Source organism: Centruroides sculpturatus, unplaced genomic scaffold, assembly GCF_000671375.1.
Source record: "Centruroides sculpturatus isolate CEXI.00-Female unplaced genomic scaffold, Cexi_2.0 scaffold40, whole genome shotgun sequence".
In the NCBI taxonomy this organism is placed as follows: domain Eukaryota; kingdom Metazoa; phylum Arthropoda; class Arachnida; order Scorpiones; family Buthidae; genus Centruroides; species Centruroides sculpturatus.
The window spans coordinates 113,729-139,603 of NW_019384602.1; the positions used below are offsets into that span (position 1 = coordinate 113,729).

Consider the following 25,875-nt stretch of genomic DNA (forward strand, 5'->3'; position numbering starts at 1 on the left):
TAAAAAAAAAACTCATCACTACACTCTACAAAAACTAATAAGGAGCAAAATCTTCATTAAGTCAGACAACACTTGAGTTATGACACATGACCACACTATCTCTCTAGCCTTCTGACCAAATGGTCAAGGTGGCAGCCTCCGCTCTGGGGGACCTGGGATCAAATCCGGACGGTTCAAAAAATCCCCAGGAACTTTTTGGTGGGTGGTCTGTCCAGATAGATTGGGCCATCCCTCACCACCTGACCAACCCATTGTGGGCCTGGCCAAACCCATAATGGATTTGCTGAAAGAGACCATCTTAGTGCTCACGGGGCGGAAAGAGTTAAAACAGAAAAAAAAGGCCCATGTATAAGGTAACACCCAAAAACGTGTAAAAGAAAGCCATATTGACCAGATTAGATTTGTTGTTGGTCTATTGTTCTCTTATAGCATGGAGACATTTCGATCTGAACAAACCAGTTAAGCAGCAGCTGTATTTTGAACTAAGTGAATTCCTTAACATGTAAATCTCTATGTCCCCAGCCAGGACAAAAGTGCAGTTATGAACTAATGGGATTTCAAATTATCTGAGTTCAAATTAAACAATTGAAAGTTTTGAATATCTTTCTGGTTTGCTTCAGATATTCGTAATGAAATATTAAATAATGTCAAAGACACATATATTGTTATTAGACACACATACAGTGTTTGTGATATCAAATTCTTTAAAAATGCTAACAAAAAGGAAAAGCTTCCTGTCCACTGACAAGCATATAAAATGCTGCTAGTCAGCACGCAATGATGGTTCAACTGTACAGACACCATGTTTCGTCGTCATTGTAGCATTTGTTGTAAAGTTACTACTAGGATGCATGCAGCTTCTGTTTCAGCACTGTTGTTGCACTGCTGAATTTTGCAACAAGCAATATGTCAAAATTTTGAGCAGCTTACTGGGCAGAGCTAAGAATGTTTGAGCATTATTAAATGATTATTCATTGTTAGACAACTAGGAAAACTGGCAGATGAAGTTAAACTTAGTAAAATTAAAACATTAATTTCTTTATATTTATTTATCTTTAAAAATGAAGTTAATCTAGCATGAGCAACCATTACAGTTGTACGCATAAAATTCTTCAAAGCAAAAACAAAGATACAGAGTGCTGTCACTAAGCAGTCTACTAAAAGTAGTGAGAGTAAATGAGCAAGAATTCTTAAATTGAACAGAATCAGAATTACAAAGAATATCCAATATCGTGGCACAGTAATGCAGAATTCTGACTTACTGAACATGGCCCAGTTATGCTTCTGAAACTGGAACTATTGGAACCCATCAGGGTACTTAGCTGTTCTGACAGAACTGTTAAGCCAGACGGTTCCATCAGAATGCTTACAAGGAGAGGGCCAAACATTTGGGTTTCCGATTTGAACAAAACTTGGTGAGCATATAGCTCTAAACACAAACAGCTTCTTGTCCAAATGCTTGATCTACTTCTCAAACATTTCCAAAAAAAAGGCCTCTGAAAATTTGAGTGTTTAGTTTATAAGATTTCTGTATCATTAGCATTATTATTACTATTATTCCTTATGTCTGAAGCTTATAGAATAAGAGAAAAAAATCTTTCATATTTTATAATTCAAAATCCTTGCCTTTAAATTTTTTAATCTTATTATAATAGAAGTTTAAAATTAAAATTTTATATATATACACACACACACACCAAGTAAGGTATGTCAGTATGAAGCAACTAATAATTATAAAAGAAAATCAAAATATGATCTCATAATTGTTAATATATTTTTAAACATAAAAATATTTAGCTAAATTTCAAAGCACAATGATAGACATTTAAATATAGAGTATAACTGTCATCTAGACTTTTGAGAAATTGTACATTTTTACTACATTTTATTATCAATATTGTTTTCTAGTTGATATCTAGCTAAATATTGATATTAACTACTATAGATTCATCAAAACATTACACATGGAAAAAATTGATTTAAAAAAAAATCAGATATATATCAATAATGTATAAAGTTATTTTGCATTATGTTTCTTTGTCTTAAGATTTTTACTTTTCTAATACTTTTCAGTTGAGAAAATAAGAGAAAACAATTTTTTATTATGTCAATGATGCCATCATACATTTATTGTATATCAAATTTTATAAGATTATATTTAGAACTGTCCCTAAAAGCATGTGCATATTTAATTCTAAAGAAACCTTTCATAGTTTATGCATTAAATTTACTCCACAGAAATTTTACAAAGTAATTATATGTGCGCTGCCTTATACATGTTATGATTTGCTTAATTATAAATTAAATAAATATATGAAAATAAGTGCATGAAACAAATAATCATCAAAATCAAAAAATAAGTAAAAACTTTAAAAACATGATTTATCCAAAAATTCTTTATTATTCAATATTTTACTGAGGTACATGAGAAGCAAATTGACTAGTTCTGCTATATAAAAATTATAATAAATGATTCATTTTAATTATTGATTTATTATATTTTTACCTATACTGTACATATTTTTAAAATCAAAAATCTTTTCAATGGCGGCTTTTATACAAGAAAACAGAATGCTACAAATCACACAAAATTAAATTTCTGACCTTAGTTATTTCTATAGGAGCTATTTTAAAATATTTATGCACCAACAATGTCCTGTACATACTTCTAATCAATTAAAAAAATGCTTTGTATAATGAAATGTATGATTTTCTTAAAAAAGTAGCTATAACTTTGTCAAGTTTTTTTTAACATTATATATTTAACATCTTACAATTTTTTAAAATAAACTGAATAATATATAGATTTAATTCCTGAGTTGATTATAAATACTTTCAAGTAGATTATCACATTTTGGATTTCATTGAATCCTTTTTTTTTGCATAAACAAAACTATAATTTCTATTCTATTTAATGCTTAATCTTTATCATGTTTCTTTGATAAAGAAAGATTAAATATAATCAATGATTAAAAGATTTATATTTATATCAAAAATTTATGTGTTTTGATTCTTTTATTTCTAACCATATAATATTATATTTTATTCTATTTGACTGTCATATTACACAGTATTTTTAATATAAGTTATAAACTATCAGAACTAAAAATGCAAAAAGGTACCCAGTACAAATATACATCATATCAAAATAAATTTTCAGAAAAAAATTAATATTTAAAAATTTTAAGATAATATGAAATGAAAACAGTATGTAGAAATATTTCAAAAATAATTAATTCCTTGCTAAATTATGTAAGTACTATTTTTAATAGAAATATTAATTAAATTTGAAGAATACTTTAAAAAAAAAAAAAATGTATGGCTTTTAGGATCTTGACATTTTAATGCATGATAATACAATATCTCCATTGAAATCAAGACTGAAAATACGGGAAAGAGGCATAATACGATGTCTGTATTCAGTAAAATGTGCTCCATTAATTGCAACCATGAATTTGTCAGTCTCAATTCTGATAACCATATCAAAATGAGTACCCGGAGCAAAAGGAAATCGACCGTGTCTTTCTTCTGCACCCCATCTACTATTGATGTAACTATTGCGAACAACTACATTTTGATTGAAACGAGCATTAAAATGAAAAGCTACATCTGCAGGTGGCTGATCACCAATACGACATCGAAAGTCAAGTGTAAAGCTGTAAAAAATCAAATGTTAATTTCTTGATAAACTAAAATGAGTTTTATCTGAAGTTACCAGTAATTTTTTAATTTGCATATATTACCTGTTAGGAAAGGCAGTAACACGTCCACTAATATAAAGCATTGTTGATGGCAGTAGTGGCTCAGCAAAAGTGTAATTAAATGGCATTCTCTATTTAAAAAATTACATATAATTATATATATAATTTATATAGATTTGAAATAATTCAATTTAGCTCAATTAATAAACTGGTAAAATTTTTTATTTAGTTTATTCTTTTAAATTTTATAAATTTAGCAAAAATAAAAGCAACACTATAAATTGTATCTTAAATTTCAAATCTGAAACAAAAAAATTATGATAAACTGTTGGTTACTTACAATTTAATTTTTTTTAAGTATTTCTACTTTATTTAAATTATTTACCATAAACTTATGTATACAAAACAAGAAGTTATTACATGCTTAGTCAAAGGTAGAAAAATTCTGTCAAACAATATTCACAAATACAGACATAGATTTTGTGTATGTATTATGCTTATTATTAAAAAATGAGTTTTTAAATTTTATTTTTGAATAAATATCAGATATTAATATCAAAATAATCTATTAGTTAAAGATCTATTATCCTTTATACGGTAGAAAGCAAACACTGCTCAAAAGGGGCCAAAACATTCTCCAAGTCTTTCATATGTATTCATTCATTTCATTCATTCATTCATTCATTTTTATTTACAATGTACTGTCAAGTACATTCCTGGCCCCGCACGGAGCATTACCAGGAGATAAACAATACAAATACGTTACAATATATATTCATATAGAAAATTAAGTAACATTAAGTTGTAGTAATGGTAAATAAAACAAAAAAAAAAATAAAACAAACAAAAACAAAAAAATGAAATAAAATAAAAATAAATAGATAAGATTGTTGAGGGACATTGTATTGGTTCACACATAATCAGACCATGATGATCAGAACCCTTGTTGTATATCACATACAGTAGTATTGCTTTCAGGATGCAAACTTTTGAGAGTAGTGCAAACTCTGTAGATATTATTCGATGAGGCACAATACTTACCTATAGCACGTAGCCTTATTCTTGAGCGCAATTTCACGGTAGTTCCATTAGTACAGTACATCCAAGGCACTGCGATTAGGACAATGAACGCGACGGGTGATTGACGCATAGGAAAGCAGAGCACTTCCATCAGGACAACACTGCCGAGAGATGGTTCACAGACACCAGTTAATAATGATCAAAATATGACTGGATGAAGATTGGCACTAGTGATTGCTCCTCATTTCCAAATCACACTCCCTGTGAGTTGGAAATGTTATTCTCTAAAGATATAAAGTATATAGTTGGCTAATGCACAAGGTGAATCAATTTGAAGAACACAAATTTTCACAGAAAATGTGGTACATGTCCAGAAGCACGATCATTCAATTGAAATATTATCGTTCAGACACATCATAGATAAGTTAATGAGATTGCGCATGTAGTTTTAGCGTTATATTATTTGATGTGTTATTTTAGAGATACTTTTAGCAAGTCTGGTGAAGGCATTATAAACTTCAAGAGATGTCCATATGTCTGATAATTGGCAGGGCCAGTTAATTCCTTTCATATGTAGTGGGATGGAGAAAAAATGCTGAGGTAGCAAACCTTTTTGAAATCAAAAGCACACACAGTCTAGTATATGATGTAATAGGCATTTGCTGATCACATTCCCATACAAAAATTATTTTACATTGTATTGATTTTTCTTTTGTAACAATTTTTAATTGTATATTTGATTTTTTCATGGAACAATCCTAAGATATAGTCAAGATGACTCAAGCAGCTAAAGGAGTGACAAAAATTACATCTGAGAAACAAAGATGTGCCATCCATGAAAAAAAAATGGAGAGATTTCATTTCCCTTTTTTTTATCCAAACTAAAAGCAAAGAGACGTAACTAGTATGATTATCATTCAAGAGAAGGCTAGAGAAATTTTTGAAGATCTGAATAAGCAAATTCCACAGTCGTCAGATGAGGAGATAGAATTCTAAGGCTACCACTAGATAGTTTGCAAAGTTTAGAAGGAAATTCATTAAATAAGTGGTAATGCATGATAAGTCTGCTAGTGCAGATAAAGAAGCAGCTGAGAAGTTCTGTCTCAAATTTCAAGAATTCATTAAAATAAAAATTTGTCGTAGACAATATTTTTCTAATTGTAATGAAACTGGTTTATTTTGTAAGTGCATGCTGAACCATACCTACATCAGAAAGATGAGAAAAAAGTTCTGGGCATAAACCCACAAAAGATCATTGATGTTACTTTTGGGAGCTAATGCTAGTGGTGATATGAAGCTTAACCCACTTCTAGTCTATTATTTTGAGAACTCTAGAGCATTCAAAACAAATTCCATAATTAAAGAAAGATTGCCAGTGATGTGGAGATCAAACAAAAGGGCATGGGTCATGCAGGTTCTTTTTTAAAGAATGGCTGTTTAAAGTTTGTGTCCCAAACATCAAGGATTACCTTCAGACCGATGAATTGCCATTGAAAGCACTGTTGCTATTGGACAGGACACCCAAAAGACCTTGAAGATAATTTGCTAGAAGGCTTTCCCTGGTTGACCATTCAGTTTCTGCCTCCAAATACCACTTGGTTGATTCAGCCAATGGATCAAGAGATTATTGCAGGTTTCAAGAAATTATACATCTGCACACTGTTTTATTGGTATTTTGAAGTATGTCAGTTCTTCTCAACAAAGACATTAAAAATGTTTTAGAAAGAAAAATTTGATATTCTTGAAGCTATTTGGCTCGTTCAAAAGGCATGGTCAGAAGTCATTCAATAACAGTTGAATTCTGCTTGGCAGCAAAAGCTGTGTCCATCCTGCATTCAGTTAGACAGAGATGATGTCCCTGAATTTATTAATGAAATTGTGACAACTACTAGATATCTGGAATTGAAGGTGAATAATGACATTGAAGAGAACTAATAATAGAACATGAAAATTATCTGATGACAGAATTCCAAGAACTCTTGAAAGAAGAACACCAAGAAACTCAGCAAGATGTGTTTTCTTCTAAAAAGGAAGACAACGAAAGAGGACCAATGCTGACATCTGCTATTAAAGATCTTTTGAAGAAGTAGGAGGAAGTCAGAACAATGGTCTTAGAATAGCACCCAAATTAGGTTGAAGTCAATACATTTGGGGATCTCTATGACAATAATGCTATTAATCACTTCCAAAAATCTTGAAGAAGAGAGAAAAGCAATCAATGTTGGACAGATTCTTTAATGCCCCACAAATGAAATAGTGATAAACTGACTGATGAAAATGCAATGTATTATTGTTATTTCATTTAAATAAATGTAGTAAGGAATTATATAATTTTTTGTTTATTTTTTTGGGATCTCTGGAATGAATTAATCAAATTCCAATAAAAATCTATTGTAAATCAATAATCAGTTAACAAACAATTCAGGTAGCAAACATCATCTTGAACGAATTATGTTCATTAACCAATCACCCTCTGTATAATAATGTCAGCATTAATGACAAACTTTAAGATAAGTAGATTTGCAAATAATAATCACACTTATTGCAGATAATGAAATGACCTATAGCATTCTCTGAAAAAGACAGATAATGTGTTGAAGAAAAATGCCAAATGAACATTAACAAAAACAAAATTAAAATCACAAAATGAAAAACTAACAGGTAATTTTTAGTTTCCTCAGCAGCCTTATTTCATCAAACAATAAATGTCAAAAGAATATTACAGCAAGAATTATACAAAGCTAAATCGGCTTTCAATAAGAAAACTAAAATAAACTTACAGTTAGTCAAAAGCTAATTGTAAGTTTATTTTAGTTTTCTTGAGTTAGTCATTTGGTATGTGGCAACCTCTTTATCTTGAGAAGGTCTCAGAAGGCTTGAGATGAAGTGTTGGTGATGAATGATAAAAATACTATGGACAGACAAAATATGAGGATGTTCTTAAATTAATTAGTAAAACATATTGAATATGATTCAACATCCTGACTAGATTACTACTAATGGAAGGAAATACTGGAAGTGGAAAGTCAAGAACTGAGTTTATATACAGTAGAAGGGCATCTATTTCACTAAGACCTTGACCCTGGAAAAGAGAATGGTTGATGAACTAGCTGCCTGCCAACTTTCAGGTAGAAAAAGAAATGAAGAATTCTGAAACAGCAAAAGTTGTGCAAGATCAAGGATCCGACTTTAATTTAAGGAGAATTTAATTTCTCCATTGCAATCGTTAAGAAAACATCACACAAAAAAGGATTGAATGTCACCCTTCTCATCAACAAATGCAAAGAAATTATAACAATCTATCATTAAGAGGGGAATGTCAACCTTCAAATAAGTAAACAAGATGAATCTAACATTTCACAAACCAAATATTACACTATCTGCCCCATTTAGAAGACATCTTATAGTCACCATCAGCCCACCACCTATGACCTAACAGCTGCAACTTCATCTCCAAAAACATCCGATCACCTGATCATTTTCCCAAGACTAAAGAGGATATAACGATGAAGCACCTAAACTTCGGGGCAATCATCCATTGAGAACAACCTCTCCCAGACCCATCCTGTCATAATCGAGGCAGACATTCGCCAAGAAGCAATAGGACTGCTTCTGTCGGGACAACTCTCATCTTTCCTATGCAATCCGATAACGGCCCAACAATACCTCAACTAGATCGTCTTACCAACATTGAATAAACAGGGTCATGAGGTATCATCACTCTCTCCGAGGTATTTTACCTAGAATTGCAAACTCTCTCTTTTGGTTAACTTAGAATATAAGTTAGATTTAGTTCTTAAGGAAATAACTACTTACTATAATTGTCCATCTCAAGTCTATGATACATGGAACTAACGTTAAGGTTATGTGACTTCATTATGTTCGTCCTCTGTAATCTTTATTATAGTTTATTGTAAATTTGTTGAGTTAAAGCTGGTCTCTTTATTTCGGGAACAGCCAATACCTCATCAACTTACCCATGATCCTCCCCACTCAACTAATAGCCCTCCTTTTTTTGAACTTTGTGAACTGAATAGATCAGAATAATCACGAGTTAGGATAGAGTTAAACATGTCCTAACTGGTGTCAGATCCTGACAGGAACAGAAATCTCTTTATTTCCTTGTCTCCGATAATCTACAAAAGCCATCCAGTGACAAAGTGAGCAGTTCTTACCAAACAAACTACACATCTTTATCTCAACACCGGAGAATACTAATAAAACTCTTTCTAACCTGTTACCGGTGCATTCTCCTTCTACTACACCATAATGAACCAAAATAGCTCTTTAACAAACAAAAAATAGGTTTTTAATAACGTTTTCGAACCCTAACAACAGTTCTTCTTCAAGTATTTTTGAATCTCTGATGGAAATGCCCGTAAAACTTCAAATTCAAAAATATGTATGTTCGAATGCACGTTTTCCATTTACGTCATTGTCTGTCATATGCAGTCAATTCCAATTCGGCTATCACAAATTACTGTTCATAAGCGCTACTGATAGCGTAATCTCTTCTTTATAATTGATGCATTAATTATCCTTAAGGTTAGCTAAATATATGCTGGCAGCCTCCAGCCACTTGTGCCATGTGGTGCGGTTTTGGCTTTCTTAAATTTGGGGTCTATATTTGGATCGGTCGCATAAATTGCCAGAGCCGTCGTGTTCCTTTGTTTCTGAATATCTGCAGCGTGTTCTTTCAGTCTAACCTCTAAGGATCGTTTGGTGGAGCCCACATACAGAAGGTTTCTATCGCATCTGCGATCTATAATTGGAATGATGTAGACCCCTGACAGCTTATCCTTATCTGGTTGATCTTTTCCATTGGTTAGGATGTTAAATATCGAAGCGCATCTTCTGTAGGCAATACGTATACAGTTCTTTTTAGCTATCTCGCCATATAGCCCTCTAATATATGGATTATAATTGACTGGAATGATCTTATCCATATCTTTGTGGTAGGTCTTGAACTGAGTTTTGATATTCATGCATTAACTTGCTATTGAGCTTGCTGTATTCATGCTCAGCAGCTATTTGATGTGTAAGTCTTAGCTCTGACTGTAGGGCTTGCTCAGTAGAAGAGTGCATGTGTGCTCTCTTAATTAGGGCTTTAAATGGTGCAACTTTATATTGTGGTGGGTCACATGACCCTACTGGTATGTATATGCCCTTTGTTCCTAACTTTCGGTACACCGCAGTGTGGATTAGGGACTCTTCTACCTTGATGTCAATATCTAGGAAGTGTACATTCATCTGGTGCGCTTGTTCTATTTCTATGGTTAACCCATATGTGTTATCATTCATTGTGTCAACAAAAACCTTGATGTCTGGTATTTCTTTCCACAATATGATAATATCGTTGACATATCTCTTATATAAAATGATGATGTGCAGGTGATGTGGGAGGACCTTAGCTTTGAGTAGTCTAATCACCATCTCGCATAAGTCCCCAGAGATCGGACTACCCATAGGGACTCCTCTTCCTTGCGTGTACACGATACCTTTGAACTGGAAAAAAGAATTGTAACACAACAGATGGGCCATCTCAAGAATTTGCTGGTGTACCGTATTATCGTTGAGGATGGAGAGTAATAAATCTCTGATGGCACAAAAGGCAGGCGGGAGTAGGATTGAGAAAAAGAGACTTGAAATCCAATACTGTGAGAAACTTAGGTGGTACAGTGATCTTCCTGAAGGTATCTTGTTATGTAATAAATGATCTTTGTTTATGCTTCTCGTTTTTTGCTAAAAAGAGACAGGACAAACTTTGTTTCGAACTAACGTTCATCAAACGCTCTCGTTCTCATTTCATTTTTTCTCACGAGAGTTATGAGACACATTTATTAATAATTTAAGTAATTACAATTGTAGAAAAAATGTATAAAAAACTAGATAAAATTAAATTATGGAGTATTTAAACAATAATAAATTTGTAAAACATAAATATGGGAAAATAACAAAAATCATAATATCCGCGGAGTGGCGACATCCATCACTCCACCATCCATATCTATTATGTCCACAGGGCCTCAGCATGTACGGATAATCTTCCAAGTAGGGCGTGATAAACTGGAGAAATCACCCACAAGCTTATGTTCTACTTATTCAACAAAGGGTTGGTTCTTACCAACCCTTCGTCGAATAAGCAGTCTATAGGGAACCCCCCTTTCTCATAGTTGTTTATAACATTTGAAAAATAAGCATGTCTAAAGCTTAATATTATTTGAAAAGAATAATTTTAATCTTAAGTTTGTTTAAAAAAAATTCTTTGTTTATCATAACATTCTTATTACATCTAATTTCTTAATGTTCAATATACTTTTAAATAATTTTACAAAGTATTTACAGTACTATTGTCTATTTATTATGTTCTTATTTTTTTTTAAATTTAATTATTTACAATAGAAAAATTTTGAATATATAGGGTTATTCTCTTGCTAGGAAATCCAAACATTCCTCTAACTTTTTATTGCTTTATGGTTGCCTATGAAAATTTACATGAACTTACCTTCTTGCAAAATAAAGTCTTCCTAAAGCAGATATTGAAAATGGCCACTCCAATATCTAAACATTTTTGTATGAAAGTTATCGAGGAATGTTCGAGTTTCCTAGGAAGAAAATCACTCTGTACAAATGAACACTAGATAAAATAATAGAACAGAAGATTTAAAAAATTAGTTTTGTTTTTTTTTATCCCTTTACTACTACTCAAATTGCTTTGAGTTTTGTTTAAAGTGGCCAATCAACTAACTTTCACTGATAGCCATTTTGTTCTTGTATAGCATGAGATCAACCACTTCAGTGCCAAACATTTCCCCAAGCCACTGATATGTCCTTCATTGGCCAGCTGAGATCAAATGATATGATATGTTTATTAGCAGATAAACACATCATCAGTGTCATTTGATCTCAGTGTCACATCCCATTTTGGAATATACACATGCTTACACTGGTAAATACACACAAAAAAAAAAAAAATTTACAGGTGGAATTTTTGGTTAAAATTAAAAAAATATCCCCATTTTGTATTATCCAAGTTCAATTAACATGTAAATCCCTATATTAAAAGAAGAGGAAAATGTATGTTTTCAAGTAAAAGAATTCAAGTTACTATGTTTGAGTTAAGCAGATTCCATTATATTAAAAAATTACTTACAGGATTATATACTGGTTGGAAATTAACTGGTTTTGGTAAATATGGTCCCTGTGTACATATCTGTAAAACTGGTGGTGCTGGTGGACATATTTGGGCTCCAGGAGGAGGTCGATATGACTGAAAAAAAAGAAAGAAAAATCACACACATTAACTTATAGCATGTAAATTTATTTCACAAAATATCTAAATACTGTATTTTGATATTACACTATTAAATGTTTAAAAATATTTTTCAAATGTTTGATATTTAAACTGTACAATATTCAAACAAAACAGTTGCATTATAATGAAATTTAACTTATATATTGTTATCTGTTAGAAATACACAACTTATTTCACAACATTAAAATTTCATTCTAATAGATAAAAAAAAAATAAAATTATACCATATTTCTGCTCTTATATGTACAGTGCAGTATGCTCTTATATGGTCAAATAATTTAGGGAGTTAAGGCCTAATACGTAAAATCAAAATCTCTAAATTATAAATATTTTGAATTAATTTATTACATAAAGTTAAATAAAATTAAATTCATTTATAAAAACAAATTAAGGTTCTAAATGATTTACAAATCAAACAAAATGCAGAGGAGATGGTATTCACCATTTAACCACTCTCGATACTGCTCTGCACTGAAAACAAAACAAATCAGCATTTTTGGGCTGCAATTTGAAAAAATTGTAACCTATAAATTCCCACTGTTGTCCAGCCATTCATCTTTCCTTAATCTCGAGAACTGAATTAGAGAGATGTAATCCAAGACCAGTTATTGAAACCTTTAGGGGCAGGAGGCCCCAATTAACTATATATGAATTTCTGATGCAAACTGGAAGTCAAGTTATTTAAATTTAAAACTTTTCCTCTGAAAGCAGTTAATAGAAGACCAGCACAACTCTACTGGAAAAGTATGATGTACTGTACAGTGGCAAGACACTATACCACTAATTTGAGGTGGAGAGCATATATTTTAAATTGAATAAATTAAAAATATGATTAAAAATTGCAGCTAGGCATTGTGACAATGTCACAATATATAATTGTTTGTTTCTATCAAAGATTTTTTGAAAAAGTTGAAAATATTTGGCACCAAAAGAATAAAAAAAGAAGCCAAATATAGCACAAAGTAGCCAAACCTGGCATCACTGTATGCATGTTGTCATATGCAAACTAGCATGTCTTTGTATGGGACCACACCTATTTAAAGGATTGGGCATCCTTAAAATTTAATCACTATTTTCTGAGTACAGTAAAATGGTCTGCTAAAACCAGATGTTTGAGTTGCTCTACAATTGGAGGATGAACCAGTCTTTGCTTACTAGGAGAAGAAAATCTATTCTACTTAAAATGGAATATTCATTACAGTACAGTGGTACTGTAATGAATGAACTTTTATTATTCATGTTGAAAAGTAAAAAACAACCATTATTGGAAACAGTTATTTTGGGGGTTGTGAAGGTAGTTTACAGTTTGGTTTAACAAATTATGGTAAAAATTTTTGTTTGCTTTAACACATGAAAATTAACATTGTGATAATGGTATTTTGCCAGGGCAATGGCAAAATTTGCTTTAACAAGAATTTGCTTTATTGGTGTTTGTTTGAAGGACTAATATATTTTTATTTATATTATTTTAGAATTAAATTAAAAATTAAGATAAAATAAAAATTAAAAAAATTTTTATTTATCTTTCAGTTTGGAAATATAAAGATTAATACAGTAGAGCCTCGAAAACTTGGCCTAATGTGGACAGAAGGGTGGCCGAGTTTGTGAAAATGCCGGGTTATCGGGAATGGGGTTAAAAAAAATAATTATAAGTGTTTCCTCAGAAAATACTGTACTGTACTTGTATGTATTGTTTACTTGAGAATACAACAGAGAATAAACTGCCCAAATACCCTTAAACAAAAGAAAAGTATGTACTTTATGAAGGCATAGAGCCTTTACTACATGAAAATGAAAATTAATTTAATGAATACACTGTGTACAGTAATTTACCTGATAAGACAGACCTCAGAAAAATACTTTATGAGGCATAAAGCTGTCTATAATAAAAATTAATTAACTAGGGATTTTTTCGCCCTGCCAGGGTGTGGCTGAGTTATTCGGAGTGCCAGGTTATTGAGTGCCGAGTTTGAGGCTCTACTGTAATTATAATAACAGGAACATATTTCTAAAATCATAAATTTTAATATTTAATCTAATAATGTTTGAATTTTATAAAAATATTAATGTTACAAACATTTTTTAAACATAATCACAATTAAATAGAAATTTATACATACTTCAAAAGTATATTCAATTCTGCTTATTTTTACACTTCCCTCTATGTTTAACTTATCAATTGTTTGATAAGGCAATCTGTGCTTAAATTCTGTATAATGTCGACCATTTACTGCTATCTGTAAAAAAAAGAATCAAGGACAAAGTTTATTCAAAGTTTTCATTTTAAAGAATTTTTTCATTAATTACCTTAAAATGATTCTGTTCTACCAAAAAAAGAATGACAAAATCTTTTCCTACAGTAAATGGTAAAGAATAAGGTTCTATTTCTTCATTTTGCCATCTACCATTTTCATAACTATTTCGAACTACTACTCGCTGCTCAAATCGAGGATTAAAATGTAATGCTATATCACAATCATGTCTAGTATTTCCTCTTGAAAAATCTATATGAAATCTATAAAAAAATAAAAAATAAAATAAAATTTCAAAAAATTACATTTTTACTAACTTTCTAAAATTTCACTTACAAATTAATATGTATTAATTTTTAATTTGATTATTCATATTAAAAAATGCATTTGAAATTATTCTGATCAGTTCTACTTTAGTTAATTTAGAATATGTACACTTATGAACTATTCAAAAATTTGGTTTAAAATTATGTTATTTCTCTTTAAAGCACAAAAAATACATTCTTGAAAGATAACGAACTATTTAAATTTGATTTCAACAAAAACAGATGTGGGAGAAAGAACTGATGATTGAAGATAATACATGTTAGTTATTTTGTCTACCAATGGGTGACACTGAAATTTGAGTACATTTTTCGTATATTTTAAATATTTATCAGAAAATTTTGAGTATCATTGGAGCCAATTCATAACTCCTTATAATAACTTTATGCTTAAACTCTATGGATTAGCAACATATATGAAATAACTGGTTGATTGTAATTTTTAAATTTAAATATCAATAATTATTTTTTTCCTGTTATTCTTTGACATTTATGCCCATTTATAAATGAATTTCTAAAAAAAACAAAAAACTAAAAACCTTTAAAAACATTTTTTTTAAAGATTTAAAATATACAATGGGGAAGAAACAAAGTGAATTTCTAATTATTAAAATAAATATTTAAAATAAAAACTAAAAAATATGCTGTAAGACATAATTCATTGCAGAACCTCATAAGTCATGAACAAAGTTGTGAATCTAAGCTCTTGTTAAATTATTATTTACAAAATAAACATTGCAAATAAACTAGCTATTGTAAACATGTTTAATGTAATAGTACTTTTTTAATCTAAGATACAATGTAATCCTTCTGTGAGATAAGCCAGGGCTATAGGGGGTGTCCTATTAACCACTTAATCGGCACAGATTGTTAAAACCCAACCTCAAAGTCGTCAGATGGCTAAACTTGAAAGGAGGGCAAGTTAATGAGTGGGGAGTGCATTGGGTAAGCTGATATGTATCCGTTTTCCCGAATAAGACAGGTTGACAAGTTAACATAACAAATCAAACATTTATTATATAACTTACTAGTAAATACAAGAGGTTACATTAGGTTGGATACATCTATGGCTAAATGCGGATAAGTGCACTTAAGGGGCGATTATACAGTCTAACCTTTCTCCAAAGGTTGAATCTAACCGTTAGGCCTATGTTCTAAGAGAGAGAGAGTTTTCTGTTCCAAAATAATTACCTCTAGGTGATAATGGTGAGCTACATGCAACAATGAGTTCTATGTGGAAATTCCTGGTGTCTTCTTTGTTGAAATCGGTGAAGTTTAAAAAGGCACATCTACCAAATATAACCTTCCAAGTGATCGTCCTGAGTTTCCAGTGTTTCGCTCTTTTATATAATTGTCTTGGGAAAGGCATCACGTGATCGTCCCTTGTTGATGATGAATTACAGTCATTGACAACTAAGTGTCAACTTTCCCATCGATGTGTTGATATAACCGGTGACCTCCGGTCTAATTCTCTGCTTTTTTTCTATCAGTGATTGTTTACCTTTCATAAAAACCGATTTACATTGATTTTAAAAATTCCCCTTAAAAATCCGTGGGATCACACTTCTATATATAACATTTATTGTAAAAAATTTCCCTATAACAAAATCCTCCAAATGCAATATGCATGATGCTTTTAAATGTAGGACTTTCATTACTTCAGAAGACAGGCAGGAAGCATCTTTCACAAGTTTGCTGGACAGAAGACTATAATCTTTGATTACAGTCTCCTGTCCAGCAAAAAAGCAGGAAACACAAATTTTTCAATTAGAAACTAACTGCAGGATTTGTGTTTCCTTCAGTACTTTCCACGTTTTTCTAGCACCAAAACTAATGAAAACATACTGAACTGGCAAATGTAAACTGCTATCCTTAATGTTAATTTAATGTTCAGCAATTCAGTTCTTGCCACTGCTCTATCAATGATTTCCTTTTTTAAGAATTGCTTCTGATGACTAAGTTAAAGATATTCTTGAGCAAAAATGGAAATAACTATTTGCTTAACTGGTACATTAGAAAAAAAAAAACAGCTCTAGTTCTCTGTTATTAGCAATTCATCCTTAAAGATTACCTTACTAAAGTTTTTTGATGAGGGTGGCTTATTGCTTCCAATATTTTTGAAGAAAACAAGGAATCATTTCTGCAGCTCTGTCCAGTGGTAACTCTATATAAATGAGTTTTTTTTTTATCATAATGAGAATTACACAGTATGATTAATCATTGTCCACAAAAACCCTTTATCAGTGTTGTGTTTGTTACAAATATCCACTAACATTTTCAACCTCCACCGAGGTCTTCTTCAGGTGTTGACTAAGCGTTGTCTTCCTTGACCATTAGAACGATGTCATCCGAGATGTAAATATTGTGCATATCATGTTTCACACCTCCGCTTGTCCCCGTTTGAATTCCTTGAATAGGTATCTCCACACCTGCGCGATCGTCTCTCCGTTTTTAAAATTGATACAGGTGCCCCCAACGTTGGCTTTCTAGATCTCCCAGGCCTCCAGATGATGGATGCGATCAATTTGAAATGCCTGTCTGATTAATTTGGTGTTCAGGAAGTCCGCCTGAATTTCAGGGTTGCTAAAGTACGCTGTCAAGGTGGTGGTGTGCCTGTTATTTTTAATGTCTGATTGATGCTCATGTAACCATTTTTGTGTTGAGTGCACGGTAGAACCAATATCAGACATTAAAAATCAGACAATTAAAAATAACAGGCACACCACCGCCTTGACGGCCTACGTTAGCGACCCTGAAATTCAGGCGAACTTCCTGAACACCAAATTAATCAGACAGGCACTTCAAATTGATCGCATCCGTCATCTGGAGGCCTGGGAGATCTAAAGCCAACGTTGGGGGCACCTGTATCAACTTTAAAGACGGAGAGACGATCGTGCAGGCGTGGAGATACCTATTCGAGGAATCGAATGGGGACAAGCGTAGGTGTGAAACATGATAAACACAATATTTACATCTCTGACGACATCGTTCTAACGGTCAAGGAAGACAACGCTTAGTCAACACCTGAAGAAGACCTCGGTGGAGGTCGAAAACGTTAGTGGATATTTGTAATGAACACAACACTGATAAAGGGTTTTTGTGGACAGTTATTACTCAACATAGTGTTACAGTTATAAGATGTTTGTGTATGATTAATTTTTACAATGTGCTCTACTTGATAAGAATGACCAAACAAGGATACTGTGTAATCAGTGTTGCTAACTCAAGCTGAAAACCTCTAAAGTATTCTCAAAAACTGCATTTTGGACAAGAGAACCATTAGCCTAACATAGAAATGCACATGCAATTTTCTGTTGCACAACAGAAAAATTACATGTGCATTCCTAGGCTAAAAATAGGTCTGATTGCATCATTTTAATCATTGCAATTTAGCAGCTTAAGCATGCATTTGTATCAAAAACTGTGCATTTCATTTTTTGTGACTAAACAATCACACAACAAAAATTTGCATATGTATTCCCAAGCTTAAATTTCACACTTAAAGAAATCACTTATAAATCCCATATTCTGTTATAATTGGAAAAAAAAAACTTAATTAGAAAATGTAAATAGTCAACACTGATTAACACTTTGTGATATTAAAACAGAATATTTAAAATCAACCATGCACACAAATACTTTGACATTAACTGATTTATGTTAATAGGCAGAGTAACATCAACCAGAGAAAAGACCATTTACTTATGGCGATTGGCTGGGAATAAAGATTTCTATAAATCACACAAACTCTTCATATAATCTCGAATATTTTAAGCTTAATCCATCAATGTAAATACAGGAAATAGATTGAAACATTTAAAATTTTATTTATGATTCAGTTTAGAACAGTGGTGCTCAAAGTGTGCACTACTACCCCATGGGAGCTGAGTAAATTTAGGGGGCATGAAAAGAAGCAGAGAGGAACTGGAGGAAGAGTCCTGACCAAATAGTGACCATAGGCAGGGGTTGGGATCACTGACAACCTTTCCCGTATTGAAATACTGGGTTGTTTGGAAAGTAAGTTCATTTTTTCCGTGGAAAGAAACACAATATTTTTATAAATAAATAAATATTTTAGAATTTTATATCAACCATTTTGGTCAAATACCTGTTGTCATTGTTTCTGGTAGTAGCATGATTTCACATTCATAAAAGTTTTGATCGTTGCTTACAAAAAACTGATTCAAGTGATTTTTGACATTGTCATTTCAAGTAAATGTATTACAGTTAAAAAAATTTGTATAGACCAGAACAAGTAGTAATCTGAATGTGCTCAATCTGGTGAATATGGTTGGTGTGATAGTACGTCCCATTTAAGTTATAACAGTTTCTGACGAGTTAAACTTGTGTAAAATTTGACATTATTATGGTAAAACACTACTCCTGTTTTGTTGATCAATTCTGGCCGCCTTTTCTGTTTGATGATATTACTCAATTTGTTTACTCGATGGCAGTACACTTTCGAATTAATTGTTAAATTGTCTGGTAAAAGCTCCAAAATAAAAAATTTCCTTAAAATCCCACCAAAGAGAGTATCTCTCTTTAAGAACATGTGAAACCCATATATCAAGCTTTGAAATGAAACCAATTTGTTTCAAGTAATCATAAACAGTTCAATATGACAAATTTAATCTTTTTGTGATTTTACGTGTTGTTATTCAGCAGTTTGCTTCAATCAGTACCTTTATTTTGTTTTCATTGGCTTCAACTGGCCATCCAGAACGTGGTGCATCTTCAATATTGAAATTGCCAGAACAAAATTTTGTAAACCAGTTTTGGCACTGTCTTTCTCTCAACACATCATCTCCATATATGTACCACAATTTTTTTTTTTGTTTGAACAGCATTTTGATTTTTTGGTAATAAAAAGGCAAAATATGCTGAAAATGCTGCTTTTGATCTTCCATATTTAAATGGGACACAAAAAATAAACAATTGCACAAAATCAAACAAAATTTTTTACAAATACGCCTTAAAACGCTAGCTGTCAAAAGATATAATGATATTACGGTTTAGAATAAAAATGGTGGGAAAAATTATACTAATCCATCTAGTGGTAAAAAAATGAGCTTACTTTCTGAACAACCTAATAGGTAAGAAGAAACATTGCATTTAATGGTTTCCAGATGTGGAGAATAATATACAGTAAGATCACAAAGTGTGAGGTTCATAGAAGTTTTTCTAAGAATATTTCCAAGGCTTTCTCACACAAAGGAAAACTGGTTAGGTTGGCATTATAAGTTTATGGAACCATTATGTGCAGTGGTTCAAAAAAGTTTGGGAATCACTGATTTAGAAAATTCTAATCTACTTTGCATATCTCACTTAAAAATATTTTTTCATTCATTCTGAAAATAATTTATAAATAAATACCTGTTTGCTCCATGATTAACAGAACCTGAAATCATTATCATCTTTCCTGGTTGAAGTCCATTTGGAATTCTTCCCCAATAAGGCAAAGGCTATAATAAATGTAATGCATGCATTCATTATATAACACATTAATAAATAGTGAGTTTTATTCTTACAAAGTGTATTAGAGAGATAATAAAATTATATATTCAATAAAACTTTTATACTGTCAATAATTCATGGATATTTCATAATTTTTAACTATAATCAATAATCACCAAAAAAATAGACTAAAAATCTCAAAAAAAGAAAATTTTTATTAAAATCAGATTTAAAACACTAGAAAATTATAAAATATTGCATTATTTAAAAATTACAAATAAATAGCCTAAGTTTTTATTACTAGAGAAAATTTACATAAAGCAAGAATTATATTAAATTATCATATAGATTAGTGTACAGGTATACCTCGACTTACGTCGTTTCGAGTTACGTTGTTCCTGATTATACGTCGTTTGTCAAAAAAGTATATGGAAAAATAAAAATCAAGTTTAAGTCATTTTATTCGACTTTACGTCTGTTCGTCACAAATATTGAAGTCGTAATATCACTAGAAAAGCGTTTAAAGCACATAAAATCACATTAAAATATATACATTTACAAGTATGTACTGTATTTACAGTACATGCATTCGTAAATTTAGATTACTTTTTTTGTACTATATTAAAAACTAAAATTTAATAAAATTGTTTGTAAGCTTAATAAATAAAATACAGAACCAGGAATGGTAATTTATGGTTTAGCCTAGTGACAAGTAGATTCGGAGACAAGTAAATTCGACTTACGTCGCTTTCCTGGAACCAATTACTGACGAAAGGCGAGGTATACCTGTATTTCAATTTTTATATTATAAAATATGTTACTCTATGTTTCTTCTTATGTTTCTCAAAAAGATATAGTAGTAATGGGGAAGATAAGAAGTTTGAACTGGAATCTAATTTCCATTAAAGGAAAGCTGAAGCAGCATAAGACATTTTAAAACAGGACAGTAAACTGTCAAAATAGATCCATAAACTGTGGTAGTGTATTTTGATTTACAGTAAGCTTCACACACAATCAATCAATCTTTATTAAAACCCTTCCACCCTTTTTTCCTTTTTTATGAAGTGGTACATTGTAATAGTTGTTATAATAAAAGTTCTTTCTCAATATCTTTTTCATGTTTACTTCATGATTATGAGCTTATCACTCATCCAACAATATATTATTTCATGATTTTACCAAAATTGATAGTGGTACTTGGAAATCGCCATTGTTGTTGTTCAAGAATGCATAAATAGCTTAATTAATTAATTCATGACTTTTTTAAATGTGACCATAAATTGCTGGTGTTGTTTGCTGTTTTAATTTCATGATTGCATTTCTTGCACCACACTTTCTCACCATTAATTTTGGTAAAATGCAGCTAAATGTTAGTATATCTTGCATGGCAAGCACATGCATGTTTCTCTGGTACCATTTTGAATATACGGGTATCCTTTGCTTAAGCACAGTTTTGCTTAAAGTGGGATTTGATTAATGCATGAAATTAATTGTGGCAGTACCTTTATATATGTGGCTGAAGTTTTAATTTTCACGGCTTTATCTATGTTAATTAAGTAATGACAGCTGGTAATGTATTTTGATTATCACAATTTTGATCTATATGGTAGGATCGAGGGATTAATTAATCATGTTAATCAAGGGATTCCTGTATCAAATTCAAGGCAATTCAATATTAGTTAAATAAACTGGTTTTAAAAATATTGATATTTTATTATTCAATATGGGCAAAAATTCAATATTTAGTCAATTGTTTGGCCATCACTACTTTATGCCTGATACATCAAAGGCTGATTTTATGGTGTAGTAAACTGGATATCAATTAATTTTTGGAAACTACAACTAGCAATTCAAATGGGCTCACTCTCAGGATAAAGCAGGAAAACCAGTTATACTTAAGAATCAAACTTCAGGAAGTGCATACCATCAAAGTGCATAGAAAACCAAGTCTTTTTTTATTCTGGCAATATCAGTGAAACCTTTGGGACAACATTATTTGCCTCTGCATCCCCTATATACCATATCTACTCTCATTGCTCCAATGTCAACAACACCTATCAGGAAATAGACTACATCAAGGAAACTGAAGTTAGTCACAGATAAGGTACTTGGCAAGATTTATTGAGCAACTGGCTAACAAGTATAAAGCTGGAATTCCAAGGATGTACTCCATTTACAAGACAAAATATAGTAGCAAACTTCAATTAACAATTAGTGGCATTCATTGCAAAATTATCAGGTCTATTGGCAGCAAACTGTTTCTGAAAAACTCCATGCTATAAAAGATTTTAAGAAATGATAAGGACCAACATGATTGCTCTAGGATCCCAGAAGAATAGGTTCTAGTATTGTAAAAGCAATAAAATTATTTTTAGTAAAAAGCTAAATAAATCCATTTTTGATCCCATTATTTAAAAGCAATTCTTAAACAATAAAATTACTTGGACCAAACATTCAGTGAACAATACAGGAAATACTCATATCTTTTTAACCTCTCCTATCTGGTCTATGTTTTTTTATACATTTCATCGGAATTATTTTGCACCCTACAGCACATGTTGTTATACTATTCTAATGTGTATAAGGATGGAGCTAAAATTTCCTTTTCCCCCCCTTTTTCCACCTATGTCTTCTCATGAGTTGTGTTATGCTAACTATCACTATAATCTCAGGACTGAAGAAGGGCATTAAACCCAAAATGCATAGCCTTTCCTATCAATAAACCGACCTTTTTTCCACTAAAAGCGTTCCTGTGTGATTTGTTCTCAACAGCAACCTTAGGCAAAGAAAACACATATTTGTAAAACTTTTGAAATCTATTGCCTGTAAGCAAATAAAAATCTCACTTATTTGCATTTTCTTATAGAAATGGAACCATGATTAATAACATTAGACATACAGATGACAGTCCTATATATCAAAGAGTGTCTGTAAAAGCAAATTATTGGACATTTACATTTTGAATGTTAACTGCTAAAAAACTGTCCTGAAAATGTCAAAGAAAGATCATTAACATCTTAAATCTGGAAAAGAACTGATTGATGAAATCAACAAATATTTAGACATTACAAGTAGGATCAGTAATTGGATAGCAAATGTGATATTGAAATCAGAAGTAGAAACTGAAAAGCAAAAAGTTTCTTTAAAATATCAAATAGGATACATCTACAATAGACATCTAAATCAAATTAAATCCAATAAAAACAGCAATCCAAAATGTGATAATAAAGGGATGCAATTCCTTGATACTTGACCTGAAGAATACAAGAAGAATGGAAGCATTTGAGATGTAATCATTAAGATGGAAAGGCTCAAATTAAGGAGGTGCTAGAGAGAATAGGAATAGAAAGTTATTGGACAACATAATAAAAAGGAAAAAACTGTCTTTATAGGATATCTCATGAGAATAAACTAGGAAATCTTAAAGGCAATTTATTCAGAAAACAATTAAGGGGAATGGAAGAGAAGATCTACAATAACTGGTCTGGACAGGGTAGAATCAGAGAAATAAGGAACCACAACTATTGGAAGAACATCATTCATCAATTGCAATCCTTTGTCAGAAAGAGATATTATTGATATACCTAACAAATCTAATTAAAAATTTTTTATTATATTTCTTTAATGTATGTTACTTGGAAAATATTAAACATTTGAATTATAAAAACAGAAGAATAGCATTTTAACAATATTTGAAAATTCATAAAAATTATCATCACTACACTAATTTTTAAAATTCTAACTTACTAAATTTGGATGTTAAAAATTGTCTGTGTATTTATTTGTTTAAAGAATGTAATACAGAAACTAACATTACCTTTCTACTTGAACAAAACAAAAACTTAGCAAAGTGACTGCTTTTTTGACTTTTCTGTCCATCTTGTCTCTCTAACACTCAAAAACAATCTTTTCAAACCCCTATTCAAATAAATCTTATTTGAGAGATGTCTGCCAGAGTTTAAATTTAAATGCACATCTTTTTATTTTAAAACAATAATAAATTCAAACTATTTCTATATTCTTCTGTTCTCTCTCCCATTCTTTTTTTTTTTTTACTATCCATTTCATGCATTTGACAAATTATCTACATCTTTGATAATTATAACTTCCTTAGTTAAATTTTCTTCTGTCAGAGTTTCCAAAGATGGATAGAAAAGTTCGAAAGCATCTAGCAACTTGGTGATTTTGTTTTTATGAACTTCAGTTCAAGCAGAAAAGTAATTTAAGATTGATCATATTACAGAGTTAGATTATATGAACAATATAGAAAATTAGGACCGAAAATTACACACATCTAATAAATTACAATATTTGAATATTGTTTACTTAATTAAAATTATATAAATAAAATATTCAGTGAAACAATTTTACATTAAATATTTTAAATCAAATTTTTTGTGATATAGTACAATCAATGATGCAAGAAAACGCATTTAATTTCAGAAAACATTATGTAAAAAAAAATTTCATAAACAGACATTCTTTTAGTTTCAATGCTTATTATTTCATTTTCATAGAAATGTTACTGATACATTATTTAAACAAATATATATATATTGGTTTGCTTATTGGCATTTCTTTTTATAAATATTTTAAAAAGAAAAATCTGTTTCTAAAAAATTTTCTATACTTTGAACTGAATTTTCTCTTGAAGTAAAACTGAATTTATCTATCTCATTAAACTGATAAGTAATCTATTTGTAGAAGTATTGAAAAATACATTTTATTGATTTATCGACAATAAAAATGAATTTATCATCATCTTTACAAAATAGATATCCACCCATTAATTTATACCAATTCATTACCTGCAAAATATTCCGCAATAGTTAAANGTGCACCTGTCAGGAACGTTCTTTGTTTGGAAAAAAAAAGCTCAGTTTAGATAACTGAAGATTTGAATGATTGGCATTTGCATAAGTGGAGTTCTACTGTAGTATGACCCTAATAATAGAAATGTATTTTTCTTATGCATTGATGTTATATGTTAACTTTATATATTTATCTTGAAAATCAGCACAAGAATGCCTGAAAGCATTACATTGAATAAATATTTTATTTCTTAAAAATAAGTTTTTCAAAGTATTTTAATTTTTTTCTGATTCTTACTCTCCTCAAAGTTCCATGTAAAAATTTGAGCATAGTAGAGAGCATCATTGTTAAAAAGATTCTTTGAGCATGTTAAATATTTCATCAAAGAGTTTTTGAAATAAATAAAATAATTTACCACATCTTCAACATAATGAGCCATGGACGGATATTTTATTTTAAAGTCTAAACATTTATCTTTCATTTTTAACAAGATTCAAGTTGGACGCGCTTTACACAATAAACAGTGTTAAACTTAATTGTCAAGTCGAAAAGAAAATAAATATATTTTAAAATATCGGAAATTCTATCTAAAATATTATTTATCGCGCAGTTATCACGAGGTATAACGTAAATAACACGTGACACCGAAACAGTTTTATTAATTATTACTTACTGGATTTTCTACTGCCTCCATGCTGAATTGATACCCCCCGTCTAATACGGCACGACACTACTTATAACAATTGATAAAAAATTTCTCCTGTTAATACACGGAGGTGGTGGCGTATAACGGCAACAAGAACAACGAAATGACACTTATATACGAACAGATACGACCACGTGATTGTGATTAATTCATATATAAATATTTGTAACAGACAGTACTGTTACCAGTTTTTAATTTCATTTATGCAATAACATTAGAACGCTTTTTCTTGCGTATATTTACGTATGTCTACACTCGAACGATGCAGATATTTTTCGAGAAATTCAAATAC

General features: G+C 30.9%; 1 protein-coding gene across 2 annotated transcripts; it reads right to left on the reverse strand.

Annotated features, from left to right (window-relative positions):
* Window positions 1-2,381: 2,381 nt before the first annotated feature.
* LOC111625023 (galectin-4-like) lies at window positions 2,382-25,875 on the reverse strand. 2 transcript variants are annotated; one of them, XM_023368032.1, is made up of 7 exons: window positions 25,551-25,875; window positions 19,985-20,073; window positions 14,344-14,551; window positions 14,157-14,273; window positions 11,875-11,991; window positions 3,744-3,832; window positions 2,382-3,656 (listed from the first exon to the last, which is right to left on the reverse strand). In XM_023368032.1, the coding sequence occupies exons 1-7, from the start codon at window positions 25,569-25,571 to the stop codon at window positions 3,326-3,328; spliced, it is 972 nt and encodes a 323-aa protein (XP_023223800.1). In that variant the 5' UTR covers window positions 25,572-25,875; the 3' UTR covers window positions 2,382-3,325. The 2 variants fall into 2 exon arrangements, with proteins under 2 accessions (XP_023223800.1, XP_023223799.1); XM_023368031.1 differs by lacking the exon at window positions 25,551-25,875 and adding an exon at window positions 25,293-25,484.

Excerpts from the sequence above, each read along its gene's own strand:
- LOC111625023 (XM_023368031.1), bottom strand. The coding sequence starts at position 25,358 with ATGAAAGATAAATGTTTAGACTTTAAAATAAAATATCCGTCCATGGCT. Across the intron at positions 3,833-11,874 it reads TCCAACCAGTATATAATCCT|AGAATGCCATTTAATTACAC; the intron begins GTAAGTAATTTT and ends TTTTTTAAATAG. Across the intron at positions 3,657-3,743 it reads GTTACTGCCTTTCCTAACAG|CTTTACACTTGACTTTCGAT; the intron begins GTAATATATGCA and ends GATTTTTTACAG.